We start from the raw sequence: 12,784 nt of genomic DNA, 5'->3' as shown, positions 1-12,784 counted from the left end.
TAATGATAGATGGGGGAGGGCCCAGCCCATTCTGGCTGTTGTGACTCCTGGGCTGGTGGTCCTGGCTGAGCAATCCAGGAGAAAGCCAGTAAAAGGCACCCCCTTCATTGCCTCTGCCTCCAGATTCCTTCCATTTGAGTTCCAGTCCTGACTTTGATCATTAACAGTGCTGTAGTTAAACTTCTCCCTAAGTTGGTCATGGTGTTTCCTCACAGCAAAAGAAACCCTAAGACAATCCCCTAACTATTAAGTGTGGACAACCTCATGTTCACTGGCCCAAACAGTTGCCTCTACTTTGTTTTTTGAGACAGGGTTTCTCTGTAGCTTTTCAGGCTGTCCTGGAACTCAAAAGATCCACCTGTCTCATGCATCCCAGTGCTGGGATCAAAGGCCTGCATTACCACCTTTTTACTGTCTTAACTGTTGCAAATATTGCATGTTTTTGAAATAAGGCTGCCCCCACTTTGTGCTAAGAGATGGAACTGAGAGCTGCACGCACGCTAAACTCTTACCATCTGATAGGCCAGGTTATGAGTCTATGTAGGACTACTTCCTTGTCTCTTCAGCAGTGGGGAACTCTAGCTCTAGAGACACGAGTGGGATCCTACAGTGTTAGGGCATTTGTGTCTGAGGCTCATCTACTTACATACCATGATACCCAAACTCTCCCAGTTACTTTGGAACAATTTAGAACACTAAGATTTCATAATCCCTCACTTACTGACTCAGTAACCAAGTCCTTAGAGCTGTGGTCCTCAACCTTCCCAATGCTGTGACCCTTTAATAGTTTATGTTGTGGGGACCCCCAATTGTGAGATTTTCGTTGCTACACCTTTTCCTGGGTCCTAATGTAAATGTGTTTTCCAACCATCTTTAGAGACTGATGTTAAAGGGTCATTCTAACCCAAGTTGAGAATCACTGTCTTAAGCCCTTCAAGGACTAATGTGTCCCCTTAGTGCCTGATCTATAGGAGGGCCAGGCTCACTTGCTACCAACCCCTCCCCAACCATGCTTTCAGAGCAGGATCCTGATTCTATGTCCAGGGCTGTTAGTGTGGTACCTTAAGGGTGAAAATTAGGATCTCCCATATATCCCTATAGGAGATCCACAAGTTTCCTGGCTTGAACTCTGGACTGTTTACATTTCCTAAGCCAGCTCCTTATTAAGTCTTCAACCACCTTCTACCATTCATTTAGTTACACAAAGATTCTAATACGATTAGATTTGGAAAGTATCTTGACACCAGGGCACAGAATTAAGAACTATATAGGAACCCAAACACTACCAGCTCCATGAAAAAAATTTAGGATTAGACTTTACCTTAATAGAGCAACATCTGCCTAGAATACAGGAAGCACAGCTCAATCCTGTAGATGCCCACAATACTGGACATCATCCTAAAAATTTAAGCTGGGTATTACTTGCTCTTAACATTTAAGCAAGGTAAACTAATTTATGTAGGATTTCATGGAGCCCAAGATAGCAAAACCATATACCCAAGGATAACCCTGAAAACTCTAGATCCTCTAGCTACCACAAGGGATTGGCACAAACATGCCTCATTTTAGGAGATGCTGGGAGAAAAACTAAGACAAGCTAGGTTGTCTTACTCTACCAGGTTCTGAAAGAGGATCTCAATACAGAGGGCAGCCAATATTAAAAACCTCTCTGTTCCACTGGGCCCAGATCTTCTATGGAGCAAATAACCAGACACAAAATCCCCCACCCCCTCCATATACATAAAAAAAAAAAACCACACACATTTTATACCTTTTTATCTCATCTGTATTTACCTTTTAAAGCAGAATGTGATTGGGCACTATATTTCCATTCACAAGCCTTGCTGAGTTACAAGACCTAGGGAAGCTTAGTTTTGTTCTCAGTACTTTGAAAACAAGCCACATGGGGAATTCCTCAGTTGTTTTAGCTTGTGTATTTACTTCTAAGACTAGTACATGCAGAATTAACTACAGGGGATGAAAATTTTAAGATGAAACTTAGGCCATCTTAATCTTTTTCCTTTTAAACATGAAGCTATCTTAGAACACTTCCAAAAGTGACAAATTTGGTCTACTAAGGAATCCAGCTCAACAGCTAAACACTGCAGACCACAAAGTTAATAGGTTACATTTTGTCTTACAACAAATGTTCTACCAACCCGTTGAGTCAAGCCTAGAGTATCACAGTATCACAAGTAGAAAGAAATTTTTCTTCCCCTTAGTTTTCATGCCACACAGATGTTTTAAATGTTAACAAAAATAAACAAAAATCCTTGAAAATATATTATCAGAAGGAATGAAAGTAAGCATCAAACATATAGCTCTGGTGAAGCTTAGTCGACTTCTTCCATGCGTGATGTGTCGTCATCTCCTTCCAGGGGTGGCATTTCTTCAGTTACAGCAGCACTGGTATCATCCACAGTAGGATCATCTTCATCAATACCTTGGTTTTGGAAATAAAAGTGTTACAGATGTTAGTTAATGCCAGGTAAGGAGTCTCTGACTTCCCTTATTTAGACTGAGCATAAAAAAAAAAAAAAAAAAAAAAAAAGGAAAACCTCACTATCCAAACCAGGCAGGACAAGTGTATATGCCTATAAACCCTAGCACTTGAGAATCAGTCCAAGAAAGGGTATACAGCTGACTAGTCTAGCTATTCTCATTTACCCTAAGGTCTTCCACAACAGCAATAATCCATTTTGTCTCAAATAGCTCAAAGTAAAGATCCTGTTCAACATGTTTCTTATCCTTGTAAAATGTAGTCTGTAGGTGGCTTACCTAGACCAAGCTTGATCATCCTGTAGATCCTGTTAGCATGTGTCTGGGGATCTTCCAGACTGAAACCAGAAGACAGGAGTGCAGTTTCATACAGCAAGATCACCAGATCCTTCACAGACTTGTCATTCTTGTCAGCCTCTGCCTTTTGTCGTAGGGTTTCAATAATGGAGTGATCAGGGTTTATCTCCAGGTGTTTCTTTGCTGCCATGTAACCCATCGTTGAGTTGTCTCTGAGAGCTTGAGCTTTCATGATTCTCTCCATGTTTGCTGTCCACCCGTATGTGCTTGTGACAATACAGCAAGGGGACGTCACCAATCGGTTTGATACGACCACCTGTAATAAGAATAAAAACCCAGGGATAACGAAGGCACTAAAATTTATGAGAAATGTTAAGTATTTGCAAGCATAGGAATCAGCAGTTAGGTAACCCATCACACACTAAGTATTTTTCTGTCCTAAAAGGACCAGGTTACCAATGATGGCAATGCAGGGAAACATTCACATACCTTCTCAACTTTTTTCTCCAAAATATCTTTCATAATCTTGCAGAGGTTTTCAAATTTGGTCTTTTTCTCTTCCTGTTTCTTTTTCTCCTCTTCATCTTCTGGAAGTTCCAGTCCTTCTTTGGTAACAGACACCAAGGTCTTGCCCTCAAACTCCTTCAGCTGTTGCACACAGTACTCATCAATGGGCTCAATCATATAGATTACTTCTAAGCCATGCTTTCGCAGACGCTCCACGAAGGCTGAGTTAGCAACTTGGTCCTTGGTCTCACCTGAGAAATAGTTACTTTTAGAAGTGGTTTCATGTACTTTCAACTTTTCTACCTAGCTGCAGGTATGAGACTGGACATTCTTGCTTACAGAAATGTCCTTAGTACCACACAAGCAGGAGAGAACATCTATGTATTTGACCATCACCTGTGATGAAGTAGATGTGCTTCTGGTTTTCCTTCATTCTGGTACAATAGTCCTTGAGAGAAACCATCTCATCTCCAGAAGCAGATGTATAGTATCGCAACAGCTCTGAAAGCTTCTTCCGATTTTGAGAGTCTTCATGAATTCCAAGCTGAAACAAACCAAAAAGCATAAAAATTTCCCACATTTATAAACAGAACCAGCCTTCTATCCCAACACTTGGGAGGCAGAGGCAGGGGAATTAAGTTTGAAACCAGTCTAGTCTACACACCAAGTTCCAGGACAGCCAGAGCACTACACATAGTACACAAACCCAACCACAACCAAAAACAGGAGCTACTTTGGAAACTGCCAGTTACAGAAAAATAAATGTGTCAACACCAACCTTGATATTTTTTGAGAACTGCTCATAAAACTTTTTGTAGTTCTCTTTGTCTTCTGCCAGTTCAGTAAATAGTTCTAAGCATTTCTTGACCAAATTCTTTCTGATAACTTTCAAAATTTTGCTTTGCTGCAACATTTCACGGGAAATATTTAGAGGAAGATCCTCAGAATCCACCACTCCTCTAATGAAATCTGGGGAGGAAAAGATCAAAGATAACCAAATGATGTAATCTTTTTTCTTCAGGGCACTGAACCCAGAGCCTCAAAACAAATTAGGCAAGGACACTGCCAACAGGTCGTCCTCAGCCACAAACCAATACAGATGTAATAGGATTAATTTTCTTGACTGTTAACATTGCTTATTCTTCCTGTTCATACTTACTTAGATACTCAGGAATTAACTCCTCACAGTTATCCATGATGAAAACTCTGCGCACATACAACTTAATGTTGTTCTTTTTCTTTCTGTTTTCAAACAGATCAAATGGAGCACGTCTTGGGACAAAGAGAAGGGCCCGGAATTCCAATTGTCCTTCAACAGAAAAATGCTGCAATAAAATGAAATACTTTAACTGCCAGACAAAATGAACTCACTTTTCCACTTACACTCAAAGCATTACAGGCATGAGTGGGTGTGATTAACAGTCTCACCTGCACTAAACGCATGCAGCTTTAAGCACTCAGCAGTCACTCACCTTCACTGCCAAATGTTCTTCCCAATCGTTGGTTAAGCTCTTGTAGAACTCTCCATACTCTTCATTAGTAATGTCATCAGGATTCCTGGTCCAAATAGGCTTTGTCTTGTTGAGCTCTTCTTGGTCAATGTACTTCTCCTTTATCTTCTTCTTTTTCTTCTTGTCGCCATCCTTCTTTTCCTCCTCCTCTTCATCAGAACCCACATCTTCTATTTCTGGTTTGTCGTCGGATTCCTTTTCTTCCTTTTCCTTCTCTTCCTCTTTATCTTCTTTTTCTTCAGCTTCATCATCACTGACTTCCTTATCGCGTTCCTTCTCCACCTTCAAAAACACAAGTAACGTCAGTATCTGCAGTGTACCCTGAACACACAACTAAAGGAAAGATGTAAGGAATCAAACACAATCATTGCATAACCAAGAGCCATCAGTTTGTCTATACGTTCTCAACAGGCTCCACAATACTCTAAACACTAAAGCTTACTAGTAGTTCAAGAACAATTTTGGTTTATTTCGATCATACGGAAATTTACTTACGAAGAGAGTAATGGGATAGCCGATAAATTGAGAATGTTTCTTCACAATCTCCTTTATTCTCCTTTCCTCCAAATACTCCGTTTGGTCTTCTTTCAGGTGTAAGATAACCTTTGTTCCACGACCCATTGGTTCACCTGGAGTAAACAAAAGGTAACGGCACAAATTTAAATGGCGAAAATATCAAAATAAATGATGCACCTCACTCATTCTTGTTCCGGAACCCCAGGCAGCTCACCTTCATTCATCAGATGACACAGGCCCAGTTTAGTTACCTCCCTTGTACTACCATAGTGAGCAAATATGACCCGCACAATTCGTGTTTCCTCCAGCAGCCCAGGTTCCTCAAATTCCCCGTTTTTCTTTGTTGGAGGAGTTACCTATGTATCAGACTGCTCTTGCACTCAATTCTCCCAGCTAACATTCCCAAGCATCTGAACTAAATCTAGTCAGGAACCAACCCCCGCCCCATAAATGCTGGAGTTTGCCTACCTGTGTCAGTCCTCACTGTGAAGGAGCCCCCGGCTGAGGACTCCCAGGCGTACTGCTCATCATCGTTATGTTTGGTGATCACAGTCACTTTCTCGGCAACCAAATACGCAGAGTAAAAACCAACACCAAACTGGCCAATCATAGAGATGTCTGCACCAGCCTGCAAAGCCTCCATGAAGGCTTTGGTGCCAGACTTGGCAATGGTACCAAGGTTATTGATCAAGTCGGCCTTGGTCATTCCAATTCCAGTATCCACGATAGTAAGGGTTCGGTCTTGTTTGTTGGGAATAAGATTAATGTGCAGCTCCTTCCCAGAGTCTAGCTTACTAGGGTCTGTCAGACTCTCGTATCTGATCTTATCCAGAGCCTGTAAAGAAAAAAAACGAAAAAAAAAAATGTCAAGCTCAAACGAAGCCCCCCCCCCCGCCCACAAGGTGAAATTTTGACTGAACCAAAACCCAATTCTCCAACGATGCACTCACATCTGACGAGTTTGAAATGAGCTCCCTCAGAAAGATCTCTTTGTTGGAGTAGAAGGTGTTGATGATCAAGGACATCAGCTGGGCGATCTCTGCCTGAAAGGCAAAGGTCTCCACCTCTTCCTCCTCCATTGGCTGGTCTTGGGTCTGCGTTTCCTCAGGCATCTGCAAAACAGCACAGGGCCCTTTGGAGCCACCACGCGGTGTGTCCACGGCCGCTCCAATGGCGCCCCACCCGAGAAATATACCTCAAGGACTCGATTTCGGCGTGAGATAGCGGCGAGAGGGGAAGAGGGGAGAAAGGGGGGGATGGATGACAAAGGGATGACCTCATTTCAGAATGCGGTAATTACGAGGCGCATGTGCACGCCTCCGGGAGGACGTTCGGACCCAGGCGGCTCCACGCACGCCGTCCCCAACCGCCACCCTCCCCCCTCCCCAGCCCTCCGCTATGGCGTCTCCTCCGTCCTCCGCCCGCGCCTCAGGAGCCCTGACGCGAGAGCGCCGCGGCGGCCCACGCAGGAGCTGAGGGAGAGCTCGCTCCCCTCGCGCCCGCCGCCGCGCGCTGCTCCCCCTCAGCGGCCGCCCGGGGCCGCGGCCTGGGCCTGAGCGAGGCGCGGAGGCCGCCCGGGGCCTAGGGTCTGCAGCATGGCGCCCACCTCGGCGGGCTGAGGAGGAGCCCGGAACGCCGCCGCGGCTGCCGGCTCCCCGAAGCCCCGCCACAGGCTCCTCAGAGGGCGGACAGAGAGAGAAAGAGAGCGAGCGAGAGAAAAGAGGAGAGCGGGCCTCACCTTCGCTGAGTGACCGCGCACGGGACGTGACGAGCCGCAACACCACACTGAGGCAACTGGCGCGCCGCCCCCCGCGCCGGCCTTATATAGAGGCGGGCCCGCCCAGCGCGCGGCAGCTTTTTCCAGAAGCCTCCCGAACCTTCCGGAAGAACCCTCCCCAACCGTCGCCGCGGCCGCGCGCCCGCGCCTGCGCACTGGCGGGGCCTCCCCGCCCCTCCTCCACCGCCCGGCGCTCTGCGCATGCGCTGTCGGGATGCTCGGCCCGGCGGGGCGCCTTCCGGGAGTCCGCGCGCGCCGCGGGGCCCCGCCGCCCGGCGCTTGCGCATGCGCCTCAGGGGGGGCGCCATGGCGGCGCTCGGCTCCGCGGCCGCCTCCTGGGTGTCGGTGAAGGGGACGTTCTGTTGTGAGCGCGCGCGGGCGCGGGCGCGGGCTGAGCCTGCTCGGTGCCCTCCACCCCCCCACCCCACCCCCAACCCCGGCGGCGGCGCGCACACGGGCTCTGCGCGGAAAAGGGCGCCTGTCCCGGGGTCCACGCGGGAGACGCGGCGGGAGGCTCGGCCCGCGGGAGCGCAGTCAGGGAGGAGGAGGGAGAGGAGGGGGGCCGGGCTGGGCCTGCTGCAGCCGTGCGCGGTGCGGTGCGGTGCGGTGCGGTGCGGGCTCACATCCTTTCTCCAAGTGCATGCGTCCGCCGTGCCCGGGGCTTTCTCCGTGTCCAAAGACGCGACCCTCAAACCTGAGAGCCGTCTGTCAGGAGCCGAGCTAACACACTGGTGCTACCCTGTTCGCCCATCGTAATTTGGGGGCCCGAGTTTGATACCTGGAACCCACGTGGCGGAAAAAGGATTAACCCTCCGTGCTGTGACAGCCACGTGCCCCCCCCCACCACCACACACACAGGGTAAAAATAAGTGTAAAGGGCTGCAGAGACGGCTCCGCGGCTAAGAGCACCAAACACACACGTAAGGCAGCTCACACCTCCCCCCCCCCCGACTCCAGTTCTAGGAGACACGATGTCGTCTAATGGTCTCCGTAGTCACCAGGGGCTCACGTGGTGCAGTGATACGCCGCATGCAGTCAGAACCCTGAGACTCTTAGCAAAAGGCCTGTTCGGATTTTCTGAAGCACCCTTGGGATCCTTAGGAACTTACTTTGGGTGGTTAAGGTGACCCAAAAGGTAATTCCCGCCGGGCAGTGGTGGCGGAGTTGGTGGAGCACTCGGGAGGCAAAGGCAGGCAGGTGGATCTCTGTGAATTTCAGGCCAGCCAGAACTGTTACACAGAGAAACCCTGTCTCAGGGGGTAAAAAAAATGGTCATCCGCCATGTGATTAAGGAGGTTCAGTGTATTCTCAAACAAATGGAGCTCATGGATGGGGGAAGGTCAGGTCCCAGGAAATAGCAGCTCAACTCACAATAAAGATTTATTTTTAAAAATACAGCACAATGGCTTCTGCCTTTAAAATGCAGTCAGGCAGGTCCCTGACTTGCTCTGTAGATCAGGCTGGCCCCGAATTCATAGAGATCTGCCTATTTCTGCCTCCTGAGGTGTGCGACACTGTACCCGGCTGAGGTGGTACTCTTGCAGTATCATTTGCTTTCCCTGACACTGGCTGTTACGACAAAGTGCACAGGGAGCCTGCATGGGGGACCTTGGTGGGCGAGGTTGACTGAGGCAGGGGACAAACTGAGCTTAAGTGAGAAGTTTTATTAGAAAGGGGAAGGAGGGGGACGCTAAGAGAAAAGAGGTAAGGAGACACAGAATGGACAGAAGAGACAGGAAAGGCCCTGTCTGCCCCAGGGGAACAGCAGGAAAGAGAGAGCAGAGACGAGCGGGAGAGCATAAATGGACAGGGGTCCTTTGCTCCTGGGCTGACCAGGGCACTGCCTGAGTGCATTCTGTCAGGTGACAGGGGCAGGCCAGCAGAATGTCTGAATCCTTACATTGGCTGTTTCTGTTGGGTGCCAGGACCTTCAGTTTTTGGCTTTAACTCTTGGTAACAAGCATCACAAATCAAGCTCCAAGCTGTTAGGATTCCTATGCTAAAAGGGGAATTTTGCTTTTCATTTTTGGCCTTTTGATTTCCACACTGGGAACTGAACTCAAGACCTCCTACAAGCTATGCTAGGCATGCTCTAGGTCCCACCACTCAGGTATATCACCAGCTCTCTTTTGATTTTTATTTTGAGACGGGGAGTCAGATGCCAAAACTGGCTTTAAAGGAACGATAGCTGAGGCAGACTGTGAACTTGCTATCTTCCTGTCTCAGCCTTCCAGGCAGCAGGTTGATCTCTATGAGTTCAAGGCTTGCCTGGGCTACACAGTGAGTTCTTTGCCAGCCAGGGATGTGTAGAGAGACCCTGTTTCAAACAGAACAATAACAACATAATTCTGAGGCTCAGTGGTTAAAGCACTTGCCATGCGCTCAGTTCTCCAGCAACCTATGTAAATGGCAGGTGAGCATGTAGGCCAGCCTTAATACAGTTTTGGAGGCAAAGATGGTGTCTTAGGCACTGTTCTATTACTGTAAAGAGACACCATGACCAAGGCAACTATTATAAGAAAGCATTTGATTGGGGACTTGCTTACAGTTCAGAGATGAGTTCGTTATTATCATGACAGGAAGCATGGTGGCACGCAGGCCAATTCAGCAGTAACCGAGAGCTACATCCTGACCCATAGGCAGAGAGAGAGAGAGAAAAGACAGACAGACTCTGGGCTTGGCATGTGTTTTTGAAACTGCAGAGCCCACCCCAGTGACACACTTCCTCCAACAAGGCCACACATCTTAATTCTTCTGCCTTTCAAATCGTTCCACTCCCAGGTGACTAAGCATTCTTATTCAAACCTCCCCAGAAGGGATCGCTGCAAAAGCTGGCTGGCAAGATTATTGACATCAATAAGCTCTGAGTTTGACTAAGAGACCCTGACTTGATAGAGTGATTGAAAATTCTTTTCAGGGGCTGGAGAGATGGCTCAATGGTTAAGAACACTAGCTGGTCTCCCAGAGGTCCTCAGTTCAGTTCCTGGAAACCACATGGTGGCTCACAGCCATCTGTAATGAGAGCTGCTAAACAGAACACTGTATACATAATAAATAAATCTTTAAAAAAAATGATTTTCAAAGAAAATGATTTTTTTTTCTTTTTCTTTTTTTCTTTTTCTTTTTTTTTTTTTTTTTTTTGAGCAGGGTTTCTTTGTGTAACAGCTCTGGCTGTCCTGGAACTAGCTCTAGACCAGGCTGGCCTCGAACTCAAAAATGAGTTTCAATGTCAACTTTGCGCTTTACATGAACTTGTACACATGTGCTGGTGCTTATCTGGAGTCAGGGATGGATGGGATAGGTGTGCCTGAACCCCACACTAGTAATTGGTCTAACCTGGAGGAGCACCCCTTAGAAGCTTTGGGGGAGGGGGGAACAAGCCAGAAAGAGGTGAACAACCAGTGGGGTAAACTAAGTCAGGCTCTCCAGTCCTATCAGACCAGAGGTCTTGGAGGTGACCTGGAACTTGTCCCCAGAGCGCTGCCATTTCCTTCAAACCTGCTGACTCATCTGACTTCTCCATCACCTCCTGCTCCCACATCTGAGAGCTGCCAGGCCTGGGTGTTTCTCCTTTGAACTGCTCTTTCTCCCACACTCAGGCTCCTCTGAAACAACCCAAGTCTTCAGGTACCCACAGCAGGCCCACCCGCCCTCTCTGGCTGGACTCATTTGTTCCTTTCTCAGCTGCCTTTTTTTTTTTTTTTTTTTTTTTTTTTGAGACTCAGCTGCCATTCTCAGGAGCAGACAAGCCTCAGGGCTCTTGGGACACTTTCCATCTAAGCTGTCAGCCCCAGGGCCCCACTAGCCAGCTCATGTTTCCTGTCTTCTGTCTGGGACCCTGTCCACAAATTCACTGTCTGAGAGGATTCCCACCTATGTCCATCTCCATGCCAGACCAGTATCGGTAGGCTGTCACCAGGCTATGACAGCCCTGGCCACACCACAGGTGAGTGCCCAGCTTAGGACAACTGAGTGGGACAGTTTTGTCAGTCCTGACCAGGTCACCTGGCAAACTTAAAGAATATAGAGGCAAAGCACTAGGTTCCAGCCCAGCGCATAGGCGCACACACTCATACAGCAAAGAAATAGGTTCAGGGAGAAGAACAGACCCTAAAAGGGTCATAGCTGCTGCAGAGTCTTCTGCTTGTTCCAGTCTCTTTCCTCTCCAGGTCCCTTTCCTCACGCCTTCGCAGCCTCTAAATCAGGACAGGGTTTGTAATGTTTACTGCTTTTGAGGGGGCGTGACCTGGAAGAGAGGGCCCTAAAAATGAGGCAGACTAAAGTCTCATGCAAGAGCCAACTTTATTCAGAATGCTAGGCAATTTATACTCTGAGGGTTAAGAAGAATCACATGAGTAAGGTTTTTGTTTTGTTTTTCAAGACAGGGTTTCTCTGTGTAGCTTTGGAGCTGTTCTGGAACTCACTCTGTAGAGCAGGCTGAGCCTTAAACTCACAGAGACCCTCCAGCCTCTGCCTCCCGAGTGCTGGGATTAAAGGCGGCGTGCGCCATCAACACCGACACCAGGTTATGAGTAAGGTTTTACTCACAATGACAAGCTACACCTGGTAAAAACCACGTTTTCCATAGAGGCATATAAAACAGCCAGCTGTACTGAATACTCTGACACGAATTTATGCCTACCTGCTACACTTGGGAGGGGCACAAAAACACATTTCAATAACAATCCCGTGTTTTTGAAGAAAATGAAGCCCCAAGGTTCTTGTTTCCTTGGAATTTTATCACAAGAACTCAGAATCCACCCCCCGAGGCCCCCTCCCCCCCTCCAACAACTCCATTCTAGGACATGTTCCAGCATTGTAAAATGCACAGGGACTCATCAGGGCTATTCACCACTCCTTCCTTTATTCAAATTACGATCGTAGCTCAAGGCATTGAGAACTGACCTCTTTCCACCCTGAGTGGTCCCCAATGTTCCTGGAACCTCTTTTTCTCAGTTCATTCTAGGTGTTTGCTCCGCCGCTGTAAGACCACTAGGCTGAACTGAACTTAGAGGTTGTCATCTTTCTCCTGTGAGCCTCATCCAGACCCAGCACAGGGCAGGCAGCCGTGAAAGCACAGCCTTGGAAGCATATCTGTAGATCCCTTCAGCCCTAAGAGAGGCGCGTGGTGTGTGTTTAGCACCCCCTGCTGGTCAGCTGTTTTGGGACTTCCAACTGGAACCTTTAAAGGGAGAATTAGAGAATGTTAATTGAGCTCCAATGAAGATGACTGTCATTGGGGTCTTCACTCAGAGTAGTTCAAAACAAAGTTTCTGGTATTTCACTGAGCAAGGATAAGGTGCTGAGTGTGTCTGTCTGTGTGTGTGTGTGTGTGTGTGTGTGTGTGTGTGTGTGTACAAACATGTGCTCACAAGACAGTCTGGAATTCTCAATAACCTTCCTGCCTCAGCCTCCCAAGTGCTGGGACTACAGGTACCCCACAAGGTAGTGCAGGCCTATAATCCCAGGTATGTAGGAAGCTGAGACAGGAGAATGACAAATTCAAGACCTGCAGAGGTACAAAGTGAGTTCAGGGTAGTTGGTAACTTTCTGACCTCCTACGTACCTAGTGTGATCTACCATTGAGCTATATTCCTCAGTAATATCAGTATTTCCCATCTGTTGTTTATGAGGTTCAGGGATTGGCAGACTTGAGAAGAGTGGTCCAGTGTCCCAC

At 47.7% G+C, this 12,784-nt stretch overlaps 1 protein-coding gene across 1 annotated transcript; it reads right to left on the bottom strand.

The window, feature by feature from the left end:
* Positions 1-1,772: 1,772 nt before the first annotated feature.
* Hsp90aa1 (heat shock protein 90 alpha family class A member 1) lies at positions 1,773-7,095 on the bottom strand. Its single transcript, NM_001246821.1, is given in 13 exon segments — positions 1,773-2,443; positions 2,779-3,112; positions 3,286-3,554; positions 3,700-3,847; positions 4,082-4,272; positions 4,463-4,628; positions 4,776-5,003; positions 5,005-5,010; positions 5,013-5,096; positions 5,310-5,443; positions 5,799-6,165; positions 6,281-6,442; positions 7,069-7,095. Coding segments are annotated over 12 exon segments (2,199 nt in total). The 5' UTR covers positions 7,069-7,095; the 3' UTR covers positions 1,773-2,333.
* Between the last annotated feature and the right edge of the window lie 5,689 nt (positions 7,096-12,784).

The sequence above is a fragment of the Cricetulus griseus genome, chromosome 5 (genome assembly GCF_003668045.3).
Source record: "Cricetulus griseus strain 17A/GY chromosome 5, alternate assembly CriGri-PICRH-1.0, whole genome shotgun sequence".
NCBI classification, from domain to species: domain Eukaryota; kingdom Metazoa; phylum Chordata; class Mammalia; order Rodentia; family Cricetidae; genus Cricetulus; species Cricetulus griseus.
Note: the sequence above shows the minus strand (reverse complement) of the source record. Positions and strands in the feature narration are given on the sequence as shown.